This window comes from Octopus bimaculoides, chromosome 1 (genome assembly GCF_046866305.1).
Source record: "Octopus bimaculoides isolate indiv1 chromosome 1, ASM4686630v1, whole genome shotgun sequence".
Classification (NCBI taxonomy): domain Eukaryota; kingdom Metazoa; phylum Mollusca; class Cephalopoda; order Octopoda; family Octopodidae; genus Octopus; species Octopus bimaculoides.
Window position 1 is genome coordinate 132,048,661 of NC_142928.1, and position 21,085 is coordinate 132,069,745.

Below are 21,085 nucleotides of genomic sequence, written 5' to 3' on the forward strand. Positions count from 1 at the left end.
TCTTTGCTTGTTGTGGCCGCATAACCTGGGCCTGCCTTCAGCGCCTTCTACATTTTCCCACAATGGGAAACAAAACAACACTTAACGAATTAACAACTTTGGCAACAATTCAAACAACAATTCAAATCAATAACAATGGCAACAATTCGATAAACACTTCAACATAGACTCACGCAATGACTTCACAGAGATGGGACACCGCTAAGCAGTTTGTCCGGCATGCTAACGATTCTATCAGCTTGCCGCCTTTAACTGTCACAATTTAGGAACATTTCTTGTGGCACCAGCACACAATTTACGGATGCTTACATTTTTCATAATTTCCATGAATTTTTCACGGGTCCAGCTAGTATATCATAATTATATATATCACTCTCTGAGTGGTTGGCGTTAGGAAGGGCATCCAGCTGTAGAAACTGCCAAATCAGATTGGAGCCTGGTGCAGCCATCTGGTTTCACCAGTCCTCAGTCAAATCGTCCAACCCATGCTAGCATGGAAAGCGGACGTTAAACGACGACGATGATGATGATGATGATTATATATCATCATCATTCAAAGTTTGGGTAAACCTTGTCACCCACTCACTCACTCTCTTTCTTTTTCTCTCCTCTCACCCACTCTCTCTTACTCCTCCTTACCCCCTCTCTCTCCACGCAAAAATGAAACTCATTTCGGCGCCAAAAATTGGAAATTTATTTTGCAATCTGGGATTTTAAGAGGTAGGAAAAAGATATTTTTGTTTTAATATTGGCAAAAGAATACCTTAATATTATACTTTTACTTCGTTTCACAAATACATGCAAAAACTCTAACGTGTTTTTTTTTAGATGAATTTATCGTTCGTTATCTCTCCACACACTAACTTCTATAACCTCTACATTTTCACTTATTCATTTCAAATTTCTTTGAATTTTCAATCTTATGTAATCCACACCCTCTCGAAAACGTATTTCTGCAAAATGTTATCTAAAATTATGGGTAAAGAAAGAAATAGCAAAGAATATTTGAAAATGGGGGTGGGGGTCAAGTTTCCGAGGCTTCCACCCTCACCTAACCCCACCCCGTTTTCCGGACCCCAAAAAGGGTTTTGTAGCATATTAGGTCACCGGAATTCATTCAACGAAAAAAAAAAAAAAAACATTCCAAAGATTCCGGGATATGGGGTGGTGTCCGGTTTCCCACCCACTTTTTTTTTCCGAACAAAAATAAGGGATTTACAGCATATTAGGAGGTCAGGGTACTTGATTCCACGCAAAAAATCCATTTTTTTTTTATCTTAGTGAAAATCGTGCAGGTGAAAGGATCAAAATTTACCCACTCGTCTGGGTATACCTTTTAAATTCTACTTGAGTCAGCAGTATACATAACTAGAGATTACAGTTTGGTAACATTGTCTACGACACACTACCGTTCCATTTGGAAAAAAGATTTGTGTTATACCCCTCATTGAACATAAATCGGACTCAATACTATTGTGTCATGCTTCTCACTATCTATTGTGTGAATGTATTGAGCAATCTTTCGGATTCGTCTCAATCTATCATGAAAGAGGGTTGTGTGGGTGAATGATGTCGTCTACCAATACGGAAGGATTGCCTCTTTTATATTTATAGGATTAGAAACAATAGAAATTGTAATATCTATGCATTTCTCAATTATTTTAGAGATAAGCTAATATGAATGGAAACTGACAGTTTTTCTAATACCTGGACAGAAAAGAGGGAGAGAGAGGACAAGATAGATAGATAGATAGGTAGAGAGAGACAGACAGCGAGAGAGAAAGAGAGAGAGAGAGAGAGACTTCCGCTCGGAGTCTCGCTTTGAATTAAAAACAAATCAATGTAGTTTGTTGTCAGTTGTAACATTATTGGGTGAAGTGTAGTCTTGAAGCCGGAGATTCTTTTTAAAATAACCAAAAACAACGAAATTTGTGTTGAATTGTACCAGACTAGATTAAACTTGAAGATGGATCGCTCAGAATTAAATGCTGTACTGAAAAATGTCCACGATGCTTTACGTTTAGACGAAGACAACAAATTTATGGTAAGTAAAATGTGTAGCATAAGGATTAATATGAGGAAAACCCCCCCAAAAAACCCTGTAATTATTGCATGACACTTATATATTTGGCTAGATTGAATATGTACATGTTTATTAGTGTTTGTATTTGCTGGTTACTTATGGTAATATTAAACAGTCAAATTTAACAAAACCCATCAAACTTTTATTAAGTGCGATCATTAATACAAAAGTAAATACGCATGTGTTTCTCTCTGCCCGTCGATATAATTTGGGTACTACTTAAATACAGATGTCCCGACGCATCTACGTTACCCGAACCATAAACCTAACTCCCTAACGAGTATGAACTGTAAAAAACATATCGCTACGTAGATGCATCGGGACCTCTGTATTTAAGTAGTTCCATAATTTGTTTGTGTACGTTAGTTGTATGTAAAGAGAAAGTTTCAGGACTCATAACCTGACAAAATCTCTCTGGAATCGTCAATGGGGTAAGGATGTTAAATATCCACTCGTGTTTTGTATTTTCAAGATCTGAGCGTGGAGGTTCAATGTTTTGGATCTATTCAAGGATTGAAGTTCAGTTAAGATCGATTATATTTTAGCTTCTTCCTTATTTACAAAGCCGATAGGGTTAAACTAAAGCCAATAGAATATATGTACCTGTAATTGAACCAGCTTTACACTCATACACATTCAAAGGACTGTGGCTGTATGCGCGTATCTATGTGTTTGTATATGTAAGCTAGCATGTATATATGTGCGTTTATATTAACCTGTTATGATGCTGACAATATTAACTTTCATTTCTGTTGGGCTGATTTAAATAAACGCTAGCAATATATTAATATCGATTATAATACCTACTCTTCCTCTTTACAGAAAACAACCTCGTGTTGAAATGAAGAAATCAATATTCAGGTTATTTATTAGCTAAATTAATCTTTATTTTATACTAGCAGCGTAAGTAACGCTTGTCATTGAATTTTGTTCAGAATGATTTTTGAAATGTTCAAACATTGATTACGCCATATGAAATGATTGAGAGTAACTCGTCTCCAACAGTAAGGTCTTGATGTTTCAGTCGTATTTTGATTTAAGCATGGGCAACCTTTTCCGAGATGTGGGCCGCATAAGACATGATCCATCATCAGACAGGCCACACTACTAGGAAAAAAAAAAACAACAAAAAACAAAATATTCAGCGTTGGCGTGTGTTTCAGAAAGTTCTGCGGGTCACAATTTCCCCATGACCGGTCTAATCGTTACTGTCAAATCTTAGAACAGCCCTCATCCCCGTGTGTGTGTGTGTGTGTGTGAGTGAATGAGAGAAAGAGAAATTAACAGAAATCTGCGTGTTGAATAGATTCAAAATATCAATATTTGGTTTGACTTCATTACGCATTATATGACTTCACGCCATCACATCCTATCCTGTCCTTGCTTTCAGAATTTGAAATGGATCCGAGTCAAACATTCTGGAAAAGCGTATCACTTTTACGCAAATATGCATAATATTCAGTATATATAAATATAAACTGAGACAACCTTCAGATTATTGGTGTTAGTGCTTGTAATAAGAATTTTTGTAACCTAATTTTCCTTAAAGAGCATGCAATATTTATAAGAAACTAGCAGAGGCACCCGGCGTTGCTCGGGAATGAAATTGTTGCTTATATACTTGAAGAAAAAAAGGCAAAATATGCTGTATAGAAATTTGAGGACATTCTGTAGATGGACTCTCAGATGAATGATGGCTGGGCGCCTCTCATGAATGGGGAAAATTGAAGATGTGCCAAAAAGCCTCATTGGTACTTGGAAACTTTTACGAAAATTAAAATGGGGATTAAATGAAAGAAATGATTTACGTGAATATCCTCACAAGAGTAATTGAAATAAATGGCGATTGTGGAACCCACCACGCACACACACACACACACACGCGCGCGCATACACACGTGTGTCTTTGTAAATATGTTTGTATACATTTATGTATGTGTGTGTTTGTAAGAGACAGAGTGTGAGTGAGAGAGAGAGGTTTGTTGTCATGTATACGTACATGCATAAATATACATACATCTTTGGATGTATGCATATGACAACACAGCCCTTGACTCACTCACATTCTGTCTCTTACAAACACGCACGCGCGCGCATACACACATGTGTCTTTGTAAATATGTTTGTATACATTTATGTATGTGTGTGTTTGTAAGAGACAGAGTGTGAGTGAGAGAGAGAGGTTTGTTGTCATGTATACTTACATGCATAAATATACATACATCTTTGGATGTATGCATATGACAACACAGCCCTTGACTCACTCACACTCTGTCTCTTACAAACACGCACGCGCGCGCATACACACATGTGTCTTTGTAAATATGTTTGTATACATTTATGTATGTGTGTGTTTGTAAGAGACAGAGTGTGAGTAAGTCAAGGGTGTGTATGTGCGTGTGTATGTGTGAGACAGAGTGAGAGAGTGGTGTGTATGTAGTATTTACTCTCTCTCTCTCTCTCTCTCTCTCATACACACGAACACTCACACAGAAAATAGAGAGTGAATCTTTTTGCCGTTGTTAACATCAATACCGGAAGTTGACATTGAGGAACCTTTTTAAAGAAGTGAATCTTAAATATAAAGCAATATTATTTATTTTTAATTAAAAAAATCAAATGAAGAGCCTAAGATTTATCCGAGGTCAAATTATTCATGCATGACAAGTATGGAAGCATTTGGTGAAGTCGATTTCACGTGAAAAGCGATTACACACACATCTCTGTTTTATATATAGTATAGATGACAAGTATGGAAGCATTTGGTGAAGTCGATTTCACGTGAAAAGCGATTACACACACATCTCTGTTTTATATATAGTATAGATGACAAGTATGGAAGCATTTGGTGAAGTCGATTTCACGTGAAAAGCGATTACACACACATCTCTGTTTTATATATAGTATAGATGACAAGTATGGAAGCATTTGGTGAAGTCGATTTCACGTGAAAAGCGATTACACACACATCTCTGTTTTATATATAGTATAGATGACAAGTATGGAAGCATTTGGTGAAGTCGATTTCACGTGAAAAGCGATTACACACACATCTCTGTTTTATATATAGTATAGATGACAAGTATGGAAGCATTTGGTGAAGTCGATTTCACGTGAAAAGCGATTACACACACATCTCTGTTTTATATATAGTATAGATGACAAGTATGGAAGCATTTGGTGAAGTCGATTTCACGTGAAAAGCGATTACACACACATCTCTGTTTTATATATAGTATAGATGACAAGTATGGAAGCATTTGGTGAAGTCGATTTCACGTGAAAAGCGATTACACACACATCTCTGTTTTATATATAGTATAGATGACAAGTATGGAAGCATTTGGTGAAGTCGATTTCACGTGAAAAGCGATTACACACACATCTCTGTTTTATATATAGTATAGATGACAAGTATGGAAGCATTTGGTGAAGTCGATTTCACGTGAAAAGCGATTACACACACATCTCTGTTTTATATATAGTATAGATGACAAGTATGGAAGCATTTGGTGAAGTCGATTTCACGTGAAAAGCGATTACACACACATCTCTGTTTTATATATAGTATAGATGACAAGTATGGAAGCATTTGGTGAAGTCGATTTCACGTGAAAAGCGATTACACACACATCTCTGTTTTATATATAGTATAGATGACAAGTATGGAAGCATTTGGTGAAGTCGATTTCACGTGAAAAGCGATTACACACACATCTCTGTTTTATATATAGTATAGATGACAAGTATGGAAGCATTTGGTGAAGTCGATTTCACGTGAAAAGCGATTACACACACATCTCTGTTTTATATATAGTATAGATGACAAGTATGGAAGCATTTGGTGAAGTCGATTTCACGTGAAAAGCGATTACACACACATCTCTGTTTTATATATAGTATAGATGACAAGTATGGAAGCATTTGGTGAAGTCGATTTCACGTGAAAAGCGATTACACACACATCTCTGTTTTATATATAGTATAGATGACAAGTATGGAAGCATTTGGTGAAGTCGATTTCACGTGAAAAGCGATTACACACACATCTCTGTTTTATATATAGTATAGATGACAAGTATGGAAGCATTTGGTGAAGTCGATTTCACGTGAAAAGCGATTACACACACATCTCTGTTTTATATATAGTATAGATGACAAGTATGGAAGCATTTGGTGAAGTCGATTTCACGTGAAAAGCGATTACACACACATCTCTGTTTTATATATAGTATAGATGACAAGTATGGAAGCATTTGGTGAAGTCGATTTCACGTGAAAAGCGATTACACACACATCTCTGTTTTATATATAGTATAGATGACAAGTATGGAAGCATTTGGTGAAGTCGATTTCACGTGAAAAGCGATTACACACACATCTCTGTTTTATATACAGTATAGATAAAGTAGAGAAACAATAAACTTTTATTATATAACATTTTGAATTCTGAGAATAAGTAATTTTTACTCTGGGAATCCAAGCATAAGCAAAATATTTTTTGAGGACAATAACTTCCATGTAGGTAAATCACACATCTGCTTGCCAGACCACTGGTAAAGACAGGTAGCATGGGGCTTGGACTGAACTATATAGGTGTGGCTATGTAATTAGAAGTTTGCCTCACAACCACATGGTTCTAGGTTCAGACTCATTGCATGGCACCTTGGGCAGGTGTCTCCTACTATAGCCCCAGGCTGACCAAAGTTTTATGAGTAGATTTAGTTGACAGAAACTGAAACAAGCTTGTCATATATCTTTGTGTGTTTGCGCACCACCACTACTTGACAACCAGTGTTGGATTGTTTATGTCCCCATAACTTAGCAGTTCTTCAAAAGACACTGATAGAAGTATCAGGCTTTAAAAATTACTGGAGGTTGATTTGTTCAACTAAAAGAAAAATCCCCTTCAAGGCAGTACCCTAGAATGGCTGCAGTCTAATGACTGAAACAAGTAAAAGATATGTGTGTGAATTCACAGTTTTGTGTTTAACATTCATCTTGTTTGAATTTTTGCCCTTCTCGACTCTATCCAAGTAATGAAAAATATATAGTAAATTTATCATGACAGTTAGTTGAAGAGTTAGACAAGGGCTTTCAATTGTAAAACCCTTACTCAAAGAATTCACCATCATCATCATCATCGTTTAACGTCCGCTTTCCATGCTAGCATGGGTTGGACTATTTGACTGAGGACTGGTGAACCAGATGGCTACACCAGGCTCCAATCTGATTTGACAGAGTTTCTACAGGTGGATGCCCTTCCTAACGCCAACCTCTCCGAGAGTGTAGTGGGTGCTTTTACGTGCCACCGGCACGAAGGCCAGTCCGGCGGTACTGGCAACGGCTACGCTCAAAATGGTGTATTTTATGTGCCACCCGCACAAGAGCCAGTACAGCGGCACTGGCAACGATCTCGCTCGAAAGTCCTTACACGTGCCACGGGGACAAGTGCCAGAAAGGCGACGCTGGGCACAAGTGCCATCATGATTTCGCTTTCGCTTGCCCCAACAGGTCTTCGCAAGCCGAGTTTTGTGTCCAATGAAGGAGACGACGTTGGCATGGGTGCCAGTCGTTGAATTTAGTTCGATTTCGATTTCACTTGCATCAACAGGTCTTTGCAAGCGGAGTTTAGTGTCCAATGAAGGAGAGGTACGCATAAGTGGGCTGGCTACACCCCTGGCAGAGGCCTTGTATTTAGGTCTCACTTGGCTTGCTGGGTCTTCTCACTCACAGCACATTTCCAAAGGTCTCGGTCAGAAGTCATTGCCTCGGTGAAGCCCAATGTTCGAAGGTCTTGCCTCACCACCTCATCCCAGGTCTTCCTGAGCCTACCTCTTCCACAGGTTCCCTCAACTGCTAGGGTGTGGCACTTTTTCACACAGCTATCCTCGTCCATTCTCGCCACATGACCATACCAGCGCAATCGTCTCTCTTGCACACCACAACTGATGCCTCTTAGGTTCAACTTTTCTCTCAAGGTACTTACACTCTGTCTAGTATGCACACTGACATTACACATCGATTGGAGCATACTGGCTTCATTCCTTGTGAGCCTACGCATGTCTTCAGCAGTCACGGCCCATGTTTTACTGCCATGAAGCATGGCTGTTTGTACACATGCGTCATACAGTCTGCCTTTTACTCTGAGAGACCCTTTGTCTCCAGCAGAGGTAAGAGCTCTTTGAACTTTGCCCAGGCTATTCTTATTCTAGCAGCTACACTTTCAGCGCACCCTCCCCCACTACTAATTTGGTCACCTAGATAGCGGAAGCTATCAACCACTTGTAGTTTTTCTCCCTGGAATGTGGCAGAAGTTGTTTTCTGCACATTTACAGTGTTTATAGCTCCTGAACATCTGCTACATACAAAAACTAACTTCAATATAAATATTCATATGTTACTATTTACACTTGATAACTATTTCATACAACGATTAAAAAAAATATCAATAAAAATTCTCTTGAATGGGAAAGTGCTAATCATTTTAAAGTCAAGAAATTAAATTCCCTAGTTCTCCAGCAAACTATATTTGGAATATATAGTTAAGGCAAGCTTTCATAATGTAATGAACCAAAATGAATATAAGAAAAGGAAATAATTAGCATTAATGACAATTCTTGTTAAAGAAGATGAGGGAGAGAACTCTGAAATTTAAATTGATTAAAAATTAAATAGCAATACACAGTGGGAAGAGTTAGATTTTTGATATTTATAGTGGCAACTCTGAACGGGTTTTGGTTCTGTTAAATCACTTCAGTGAAGTATAGTCTAACATAAACTTTTGAATTTAAAATGAATGAAATGATATAGACTTGGTGTGAAAATCATTCACTCCATTGGCAGGTATAAGAAAATTTTCCAGGGATGCCTTCTGCAAGAAGAATATATGTATATATATATATATATATATGAAAATATATATCCTTTAAGTTCATTTACAGGAAATGTTTTGAATATGTGTATAAAAGATCCTATTCTAATATGCCAGCTACAGCCTAATGATGCCAACTGGCTGTGCTAGTTGTAGGATATAATGTAGGATAAATATAGTAATAATAATGATAATAATAATCCTTAGATGGAATTTATAAATATTTTAATGCACCACTCCACGCATTTCCACAAATTACATGTTTTTCAAGGTCATATATATATATCATCATTTAATGTCTGTTTTCCATGCTGGCATGGGTTGGACGGTCTGACTGAAAACTGGTAAGTTGGGGAGCTGCACCAGCTTTCAGTTTCATTTGGCAGGGTTTCTACAGTTGGATGCTTTTCCTAATGCCAACCACTCCAAGAACGTAGTGGGTGTTTTTTACATACCACCAGCATGGGTGCCATTTACATGACACTAGCAATGGCCACGACTATGATCTCACTTGGCTTGACAGGTCTGCTCAAGCACGGTATATTGCCAAAGGTCTCAGTCACTTGTCATTGCCTCTGTGAGGCCCAACATTTGAAGGGTGCTTTGTACATGCCACTAGTACAGGTGCCAGTTATGCAACATTGGCATCGGCTGCAAGTAAGATTTCACTTGGCTTGATGGGTCTTCTCAACTACAGTATATCACCCAATGTTCAAAGGATGCTTTTTATGTGTTGCACATATGAAATACTCAAAGTAGTGCACCCAAAATAATTCTTAATTAATTGAAATTACACTTATAAGAGGACGGAAAATCATTAATGTTAGTGATGATTTAAGGTGGAGGAGGCAACTCTGGAATTTAGATTGTTAAAAAATTGAATGGATGTATGGAGTGTGTAGTGAGTTTGATATTTAATTAGTGGCAGTGCCACACATATTTTGGTCTTATTACACCTCATTAATAAAGCATAAACTTTACTGTATTTGCTTAATTAGTGATGAGTGCATCACCAATTAAATGTGCATCATAGCACGCATGTAAGTGTGAAAAATTTTGTGTATTGAAAAATAAATTACTCAAGTTAATTGAGTAATTAACCTGCTTTTTCCATGCTGGCATAAGTTGGATGGTAACTGAGGTGGTTTTCTAAAGCTTGATGCTCTACCAGTTGCCTACATTTACTTAGTTTACAATTTGTTGATTCCATTGATCTTCATTGATGAAAATGATAAAGCTGTGGGACATATTTTACAGGAGATGTAAACAATCATCACTATTGTTCAAAATCATATGGAGTCAGTGTGAAAATTTGCAGAATTCAGTCAACATGCACACACATACACACACACACACACACACACACACACACACACACACACATGCTGCTGCTTGGTTAAGAAGTTTGCTTCCCAACCACTTGGTTTAGGGTTCAGTCCTACAGAGTAATGTCGTGGACAAATGTCTCTTACTTTACCATCAGGCCGACCAGAGTCTTTTGAATGTACACTCACACACACACACACGTGTGTGTGTATGTATATGTGTATGTGTATATATAAATAAATTAATGTGTGCGTTTGTGCATGTTTGTTGTATCTGTGTGTTTGTTTACATTTACACTTCTGAAAACTACTGTGGTGTTGTTGGCATTTACCCCATCAACAAATCATCCACTGGCTTTACACCTTCAATGATTAGAAGGACATCCAGATGTACAAGCAACACCTCAATGATATATCTGTCTAACCCATGCTAGCATGGAAAAATGGACATATATATGTGTGTGTTTGAGTGAGACAGGCTTCTGTACAATTTCTTTCCAACAAATTTCATTCATGAGCCATTGACCAGCCTGTGGTTGTAGAATACACTTACCAAAAGTGTCATGTAGTAGGTTAGAACCTGTAACCATATTGTTGTAAAGCAAATTTTGTATCTATAGAGTCATGCCCTGTAAAAAGTCACAGCATCGTAATAGGAAGGTGGGTTGTACTAATAATTTCTCGGCATGGCCATATCATGAATGTATAAATCAGGGAAAGGGGCTGGTTGAGTAATCTATGGGATACTATAGCCATAAGATGTTGGAAGATACTAGGTTGTGTGCTATGCATTCCTACAAAGACACCAGTGACAGTTTCTCTTGACTGGAAGTCAGAAAGTGGTGGTGGTGAATGTAGGAGATGTAACCGATTTGCTGTAGTAGAAGGGCAGGTTGAGAACTGTTGTGAAGGACCTGGCAGATATGGGCCTATTTTGGGAGAAGATTTGTGACAGGGATTGTGGCCATGCTAGTTGGAAATTTCTTATCATCTGATGTTCCATTGGGTGCACAAGGAATGAAATTAAATTACAGTCTATATCTCCTGTGTTATTAGTCAATGTATCAATTTTCTGTGTTACTAGATCACTGAAGCATTCTTGATTACAAGCTTAGCAAATAATGAAAATTCATGTCCTAAAAGCACTAGACCATACAAAACAGTGTATTTGTGCAGAATGAGGAGAATGTAACTGATGTTGTAGTATGACCTATCTTTCTTTAGGACTATTTCACTATTATAAGCAATTTTCCATTATAACTTATTCTCCATTATGACCAATTGCTCTATTGGCACATTCTGGTTTACTATAAGCCGAGAGTTGCTTTTGTCATATTTCTATTTGTATACATGCACTGGAGTGAAGCAACACCATCTGTTCTAAGATCAATGATGTTACCATCGTAGCACAAATAGAACAATAAATTAAAACGATTTTCATTTATAATCCTGCTCTCCCAAATAAAAAAATGGAAACATCTGTAACTCTTACTTAAAAATTTTAACAATGTAACAACTTTTGATATTTATTCACTCATAGCGAGGAAAGAAATTCATTTTCTTTTTGTCTGCCAGGTTCATATGGATCTCTCATTTGCAGATTTTTTTGCACAGACAAATGGTTTGATATTTTTGTGTGAGCTGGAAATGCTAATAGCTACTTAAATGAAATGATTCCAATTAAGAATTGAAACTAGACCATGGGTTTTGGCTTGCTTTTACTTTGTATCAGTTATTCATTATCATCGTCATCTTCGTTTAACGTCCGCTTTCCATGCTAGCATGGGTTGCACGATTTGACTGAGGACTGGTGAAACCAGATGGCTACACCAGGCTCCAATCTGATTTGGCAGAGTTTCTACAGCTGGATGCCCTTCCTAACACCAACCACTCCGAGTGTAGTGGGTGTTTTACGTGCCACTGGCACAAAGGCCAGTCAGGAGGTACTGGCAACGGCCACGCTCAAAATGGTGTATTTTACGTGCCACCTGCACAGGGGCCAGTTCATCGGCACTGGCAACGATCTCGCTCGTATGTCTTTTCACGTGCCACTGGCACAAGTGCCAGGGTGGCGACGTTGGTAACAATCAACGGCCACGCTCGAAATGGTGTATTTTACGTGCCACCTGCACAGGGGCCAGTTCATCGGCACTGGCAACGATCTCGCTCGTATGTCTTTTCACGTGCCACTGGCACAAGTGCCAGGGTGGCGACGTTGGTAACAATCAACGGCCACGCTCGAAATGGTGTATTTTATGTGTCACCTGCATAGGGGCCAGTCCATCGGCACTGGCAAGTTGTTATGTAATATAAATGTTTTGCAAGACCTGAGGAGGTGCTTGCAGAATCATTGCTTTGCTTTGGGTTCATGGCCTGAAGTTATGGATTTTGTTCGGGTTTGATAGTGAGTATCCAGCTGTTCAATCAACTTTTGACTTAATATGGAAGTAACTGAATACTCTGCTGACAAGACAGAATCAGTATGATACAATCGAACCTTTGAATTTCAAGGCCAATGTATTCAGTTAACTTCTGTATAGTTTGTATCTACTCAGTTTCACTCACAAGACTTGGGTTAAACTGGGGCTATGGTTAAAACTAGTACTTGTCCAAGACATCATGCAGTGGGATTGAATCCAAGATTATGTAATTGTGAAATGAACTTTCCAACCATTTGGCTATGCTGTGTATATAAAGTCCACGAATGACCTGAATTAGATGAAAGATGAATGTCTCCTTGAATGAAATGAGGATCTATTTCAGGCAGATTCTCAGGTGATCTGCTACTTATTTTCAAAAACTAGGTGAACTGGGGCAGCATAAAATAATGGGCTTTGTGCAGAAGTACAATAAGATACATGCATGAGATTTGAGTTCCATATCCAAGAGCAGAGAACCAAATATCTTATCCACATAACTAACTTGTCCATACTGTTACAGAAGTCCCCACAGTGGCATTTCCCTATGAATGCAATGTATACTTAAGATGTAAAATGAATGCAAAAAAATAAGATAGCTTGTAAGAGGGTACTTACATGCAATATGTACTTTCTTTCAATTATATGGTTTTGTTGTAATAAAATTGCATGCCTAGGCTTGAGTGTCAAGAATCGCCACTGATTTTCTAATTTAATAATCACTTCTTTTTCTTCTTAAAAAGGAATCATATGTTTAGGAATGATGAAGTGGACTGTTGTAACATTGTCTTTCAGGACATTAATGGCTTATGCTAAATGGCTATGATTAGGAATTGAAATCACATTGTTGATGTTGATTCAGTTCACTAAGAGCTGACTTCTATGTTTAGTATTCACCACAATAATATTTACTTAATATGTTAACTGTTTCTAACATAGACACTAGGCCAGAAATTTGTGAGTTGATTAGATTGACCTCAGTACTTGACTGGTACTTTTTTTTTATTAGATGGAACCTGTGGAAGAGATAAACCCAGGAAGATGTGGAATGAGGTGGTGAAATATGATCTTCAATTGTTGAGTCTCACAGAGGTGATGACAAGTGGTTGAGATTTATGGTGATTTGCTGTGCTTGAGAAGACACATCAAGTTAAATGAAATCATAGTTGTGGCCTGTGCTGATGACACATGAAGGACACCTGTGCCAGTGACATGTAATTGGCACCCATGCTGGTGACATGTAAAATGCACCCAGTACACTCTGTGGAGCGCTTGGCACTAGGAAGGGCATCCAGCCTAAGAAACGAAGTCAAAACAGACTGGAGCCTGGTGTAGTTCACTGATTCACCAGCTTCAGTCAAACCATCTTAGCCATGCTAGTATGGAAAACAGACACTAAAAATATAATGATGTTTCCAGAAGGCTGAAAGGTAAAGTTGACTTCAATGGAATTCAAAAGAGCCAAAACAGATTGTGCAAGACATTTTCTTTAGTGCTCTAATGGTTTTACCAAACCACCACCCTTACTATATTGATATTAATGGTTTCCAAATGAGTTTTTGAGAGGAGGGGTTATTTGGTATTGACCCTAGTAGGTATTTTATCTTATTGATACTGAAAGGATGAAAGGTAAAGTTGATCATAGTGTAATTTGAATTCAGTATATAACCCTTTAGCATTCAAATTAATCCATCAACTGTAATGCTTATTTATCTACATTGTTTCATATTAATCATGCATTATCTCATAGCTCTATGATTTTGATGATGTGATTGTTTATGTTTAGAATGACATTGTAGAGTATGTGTGAGAGGCCAGATCTAGCCAGTTTGAACATAAAACAGATCAAATACTTGGGCCGGACATGGCCTGTTTGAATGCTAAAGGGTTAAAGATTCTGATCAAAAACCACAACATACTTTTCTTTGATGCCCTAATGATTTTTACAAATCATCAGAACATTAGAAAAATAATACTGATTTGTATAGTGAGATTATCTATATATATAAAAATGAGAATGTGTGTCTGTCTGTCTGTCTGTCTGTGTGTGTGAATCCCTAAAACTCGAGAACTGCGCAACCAATTTCATTCAAATTTTACAGATGCCTTACTTAGGGTTCCAGTTGTGTTTTAGTCAAAAAAAATTTTAACTTCTTGCAGAGTTCGAGCCCACAGCAACATAATATCTCCTCCACTATTTAAGTATTAAGTGTCAAAAGTGAAACAAAAACACTCATGTCAAATACTTTCACTTTAAAAATGAAACTATTCTACTAACTGAAACAATCACATTTCGATACTGTAATGACAGATACTTTCAGAGAGAGAGAGAAAGAGAGAGATAGAGAGAGAGATGTATATGTATACATATAGATGTATATGTACACGTTATTCCACTAACTGAAACAATCACATTTCGATATTGTAATGACAAATACTTTCAGAGAGAGAGAAAGAGAGAAAGAGATGTATATGTATACATATACATGTATATGTACACGTATATGCATAGATATATATATATAGATATAGATCTATATGCATACATGTATATGTATACACATGTGTAGATGTATATATATATATATATATATATATATATATATATATATAGATGTACATGTAATATGTACACATATATACATATATATACATGCATACAGATATCTATACATATATACACCCATCACACACAAACACATGCACACAAACACACACATTAGTCATTTGTTTTCTTATCCAAAACTACGTCAAAAGTACTGAACGGATCTTTATGAAATTTGGAAATTATATTCTATGTATAACGGCCATAACTCCCATGAAAATTCATATATTTTTGATGTTGATGAAATTTTAACCCGAACATAACAGATGAGCATTATTTGTAATTCAACGGTACAACAGTGTAAGACTACCCTTTCAGATATACTTTCATTGTGATTTCTGCAATGTGGTGCATAAATTGTCAAGTAAATGAGACACATCTTTGCCTCCACTGATTCACATAGTCCCCAGTTGGTAACATTGATTTCAAGGCCCTCCTAGATGAGAGACTGGCATTCTACTTAATGTCTATGTTCCATGCTGGCATGGATTGGAGAGTTATTAATGTAGAAATATGGTATCGTAGCTACTAACAGTTGAGGGTTGCATAGTCTAGACGGCGTTTTTAGATTTCATTATTCTCTTTAACCCGGGCAAAGCCGGGTATTTCTGCTAGTCTATAATATTCCTTTCTGGTATAGGCACAAGGCCTGAAATTTCAGGGCAGGGTGTGTAAGTTGATTATAATGATCCCAGAGCTCCAGTGGTACTTATTCTATCAACTCCAAAAGGCAAAGTTGACCTCAATGGAATTTGAGCTCAGAATGTAAAGATGAATGAAATGCTGCTAAGCATTTTGTCTGGTGTGATAAGGATTCTGCAGCTTGCTGCCTTCAGATTACCTATAATACTGACATCATTAATTCTGTATTATTTCACAATTATTTCTTCAATAAAGAATCCAGCCTTTACAGAAAGGTTCCCATTTACTTGAAAACAGTGAAATACTGTTTTACTCATACATACACACACACATTACATGAAGGGGTATAGAGTGAAAATAAAATACTTTCTATGTTGAATAGTTTATAAATTGAAATCAAATATAAATTATAAACTGTTTTGTTATTTCTTTGGTAATTTTTGATTTGTTTTATTCATGCTATCATCTTTAACATAATCAAAATTGGTACATCATAGACAAATTAATAAAAACAGACATTTATTTGTTTAATCGTTGCCGAATATCTCTAATCAACTCACTCTGATAAAACAAAACTTACATCAGTATGGTAACTGAATTGATTATCTTAGTATAACCTTTTGATTTAGTGCACTTTCACTGAAAGAGAAGACAATGATAGATTAATTTGCTACCAGTGAGGTAGCCACTGGAAATATTCATTGCAATTTCAATAGAGACTTGCAAGGTGGTTGGTTTTAGGGAGACAGTTGAAGTTTCAGCCATTTAGGCGGGGATGTGTTTATAGTTTTCTTTTTGTTTGTCTGGAAGGAAAATGAAATAAAAAAAGAGTAAATAGTAATTAATTTCACCTTTATTCATTTGAGTCGTTTATTAATGAGTTTATTATTCCCTAATGTCTTTTCATTTCAGGAAGCCTATGGGAAGTATGTGGAATGTATGATGTCCATTGCCAACAAACTTTGGCTCAGTTTCACAAATACAGGTAAAGCACTTGATTTATTTTATATATGAGTATAAATATGAGTTTACATTATGTACACGTTGGTGCATGCATGGACACAGCACATGCAAATACAAAACATACACATACACTTAGGCACACACATATGCATTCATATGCACATACATATGCACACATGGCTAAAAGTGAGCTATTTTTCATTAGAGCCAAATATCTGGGGCAAGCGAAATCGGGATAGCACCTGTGCCCAGCGTCGCCTTTCTGGCACTTGTGCCCAGCATCGCCTTTCTGGCACTTGTGCCCAGCATCGCCTTTCTGGCACTTGTGCCCGTGACATGTGTAAGGATTTTCGAGCGAGATCGTTGCCAGTGCCCCTGGACTGGCTCTTGTGCGGGTGGCATATAAAATACACCATTTTGAGCGTGGCCGTTGCCAGTACCGCCTGACTGGCCTTCGTGCGGGTGACACGTAAAAGCACCCACTACACTCTCTGAGTGGTTGGCGTTAGGAAGGGCATCCAGCTGTAGAAACTCTGCCAAATCAGATTGGAGCCTGGTGTTGCCATCCGGTTTCACCAGTCCTCAGTCAAATTGTCCAACGCATGCTAGCATGGAAAGCGGACGTTAAACGATGATGATGAGTGAAGTGTCTTCTCTAATATATTTCTCTGTAGCCATATTATAAAATATAAAATACTTAGAATGTAAATGTTCAACATCATCATTATTTGGCATCTGTTTTCCATGCTGGTATGGGTAAGATAGCTTGACTGGGGCTGGTAAACTGGAGAGCTACACCAGGCTCCAGTCTGTTTTGGCTGGATGCTCTTCCTAATGCCAACCACTCCACAGAGTGTCTTTTATGTCACCAGCATGGATGCCTTTTACATGTCATGGCACTGGCTATGATGATGATTTCACTTAGCGTGATGTCTCTTCTCAAAAATAAACACTTCTTCTTTCCTCATACAAGCATTTCTTAAGGACCCTATTACTATGTGTACTGGGGCTCTTCAATCCTATTCTGGAAGTCTCATTTTTTATGATACCTAAACCACCTCAAGGATTTTTGACTTTCTTTTCAAAGAAATGTACTTTACCTATAGGCACAGGAGTGGCTGTGTGGCAAGTAACTTGCTTACCAACCTAATGGTTCCAGGTTCAGTCCCACTGCGTGGCACCTTGGGCAAGTGTCTTCTACTATAGTCTTGGGCCGACCAAAGCCTTGTGAGTGGATTTGGTAGACGGAAACTGAAAGAAGCCCGTCGTATATATGCATATGTATATATATGTATGTGTGTTTGTGTGTCTGTGTTTGTCCCCACTACCATCGCTTGACCACCGATGCTGGTGTGTTTACGTCCCCGTAACTTAGCGGTTCGGCAAAAGAGACTGATAGAATAAGTACTAGGCTTACAAAGAATAAGTCCGGGGGTCGATTTGTTCGACTAAAGGCGGTGCTCCAGCATGGCCGCAGTCAAATGACTGAAACAAGTAAAAGAGTAAAGAGTACCTCTGCACAATCTCAATAGTGTTTAGATACGACTCACTTTACTGTGGATCACAGAAGTAAAAGGCACAGAGGATCAGTTACTAGATTATCAATTTATTGTTCTGTGTTGACATGATTGACATGATTCATTTGATTTTGTCCTGCTTTAAATATTGTGCTGCTGTAAAGAAGGTTTTTAAGAAAAGAAGTCATATTTGTAACAGATTTATCAGCTAAATGTATCATTTTATTCAGTAGAACGTCTGTCTCATCTGGGTCTGTTTTGTTTACATTGTTATAAGTAGCTCTCCACTTACTAACTTACAGCAGCTTGAAAGGGAGAGATAAATGATAAAGGATGTGAAGGATGGTGAAATTGGTCAATTTGATCCTAACTGCTACCATCCAAAAAAAAAAAAAAAAGTGTGCTGTAACTGTAGGCCCTAATTTCACAGTGAGACTAAATACTTATGGATATTAGTCTATCCCTTTAGCATTTCAGATTATTGTGTCAAATGAAATTCTTATTTATTCACATTGTTTTGAATTAATTATGCTTTATTTCATAGCTTTGAAATTTTGATGATGTTATTGTTTATTTTTAGAATGATGTTGTAGGGTAGGGGTGAGAGGCCAGATCTTGACCAGTTTGAACATAAAGCAGGTAGAATACTTGGGCTGGATGTTGTTGGCACTCCGTTGCTTACGACATTGAGGGTTCCAGTCGATCCGATCAACGGAACAGCCTGCTCGTGAAATTAACGTGCAAGTAGCTGAACAATCCACAGACACGTGTACCCTTAATGTAGTTCTTGGGGATATTCAGCGTGACACAGTGTGACAAGGCTGGCCCTTTGAAATACAGGTACAACAGAAACAGGAAGTAAGAGTGAGAGAAAGTTGTGGTGAAAGAGTACAGCAGGGTTCGCCACCATCCCCTGCCGGAGCCTCGTGGAGCTTTAGGTGTTTTCTCTCAATAAGCACTCACAATGCCCGGTCCGGGAATCGAAACCGCGATCCTATGACTGCGAGTCCGCTGCCCTAACCACTGGGCCATTGTGCCTCCACTTGGGCTGGATATAGCTGGTTTAAATGCTAAAGAGCTATACAATTTTGTCCAAAGAGAAGTCAGGATCCTGACATTGAATAGATATCAATTGTAAGGGTTATTAAAGTTTGCTAAAAACAGATGTAATGATTAATTCAAGAATCCTATGAACAGATTTGCAGCTGTGATTCTCATACAGAACACCACAGTGCCACAAGGATTTTCTGGGTGTAGTTGAAGATTTTTATGGCAACACCAGGCTCCAATCTAATTTGGCAGAGTTTCTACAGTTAGAAAGGGCATCCAGCTGTAGAAACTCTGCCAAATTAGATTGGAGCCTGGTGTTGCCATCCGGTTTCACCAGTCCTCAGTCAAATCGTCCAACCCATGCTAGCATGGAAAGCGGACGTTAAACGATGATGATGATGATGATGATAATTTAAAACTTTAGAAAATTGATATTAATGTCTAAGTGCATTGAAAAATGTTATTTATAATTTTGATATTTATCCACAATTATGATTAATAAACAATACAAGGTAAACATAATTTTTTATATTTTTCCTAAATTTTTAACTTTATTATCAACATAGATTTTCAAGTCTTTCTATGCGAAGTGCATCAGTTAATTTTATTTTCATGATCTCCAGTGTCCTACAAAATCAGAAAGATTATAAAACGCTGGATTACAGTGTTATCAAAAAGCTCATCACCATGATGTTACAACATTGGTTTTTATATACTGCTTAAAGTGGAAGCACTTCAAAGTACTGTATGTATTGTGTGTGATTATATATATATATATGTTTCTATATATATGTGTGTGTGTGTGTCTCTGTATTCTGTCTGTCAGTCACAATTATATTGTTATCAATATTTTATCTAGCTTTTGATTTGTTGTTTTGATACAAAACAATTTTTGTTAACCATTTTACATGGAAAACATTGATATAACCTGATATTGCAAAATATTAGAAAAAAAACAAACTACTAATAGTTTCTAATATTATTTAATTTTCCAGGGTGGTGAACTGGCAGAATTGTTAGCATGCCAAGCTTTTTGTTCGTCTTTATGTTCTGAGTTCAAATTCTGCTGAGGTTGATTTTGTTTTTTATCCTTCCAGGGTCAGTAAAATAAGTACCAGTTGAGTACTGGGATCAATGTAATTGACTTACTTCCTCCCCCGAACTTGCTGGCCTTTTGCCAAAAATATGAAACTAATATTATTTAATTTGCCCACCAAAAAAGTAAACACTGGTGATAAATAGGTATTTGCTTATGTAAATACACAGTTGATGATGTAAAACTTATTTATCAGTCTTGGGCTGACCAAAGCCATGTGAGTGGATTTAGTAGATGGAAACTGAAAGAACCCCATCGTATATATGTATGTGTGTTTGTATCTGTGTTTGTCTTCCACCACTGCTTGACAACTGGTGTTGGTGTGTTTACATAGCTTAGCAATTCAGCACAAGAGACTGATAGAATAAGTACCAGGCTTAAAGAAAAAATGTACTAGGGTCAATTCATTTGACTAAAAATTCTTCAAGGTGGTGCTCCAGCATGGCTGCAATCTCACGACTGAAATAAGATAATTCAAGGTTCATCTCTTGTTATTATGCAGGATCACACTCC

General features: G+C 37.4%; 1 protein-coding gene across 5 annotated transcripts in view; it reads left to right on the forward strand.

Annotated features, from left to right (window-relative positions):
• The first annotated feature begins 697 nt into the window (after window positions 1-697).
• The window catches only part of LOC106882636 (VPS9 domain-containing protein 1), a 63,300-nt gene continuing 42,912 nt past the window's right edge, over window positions 698-21,085 (forward strand). For 2 of the 5 annotated variants that reach the window (XM_014933379.3, XM_089358460.1), the window contains exons 1-2: window positions 1,814-2,044; window positions 16,859-16,931. In XM_014933379.3, coding sequence (XP_014788865.2) covers window positions 1,967-2,044; window positions 16,859-16,931 — 151 coding nt within the window. In that variant the 5' untranslated portion in view covers window positions 1,814-1,966. Of the gene's footprint in view, window positions 721-1,813; window positions 2,045-2,457; window positions 2,515-2,910; window positions 2,945-16,858; window positions 16,932-21,085 lie in introns of those variants that run through there. The other 3 variants (XM_089358450.1, XM_089358456.1, XM_089358452.1) reach the window with 3 other exon arrangements.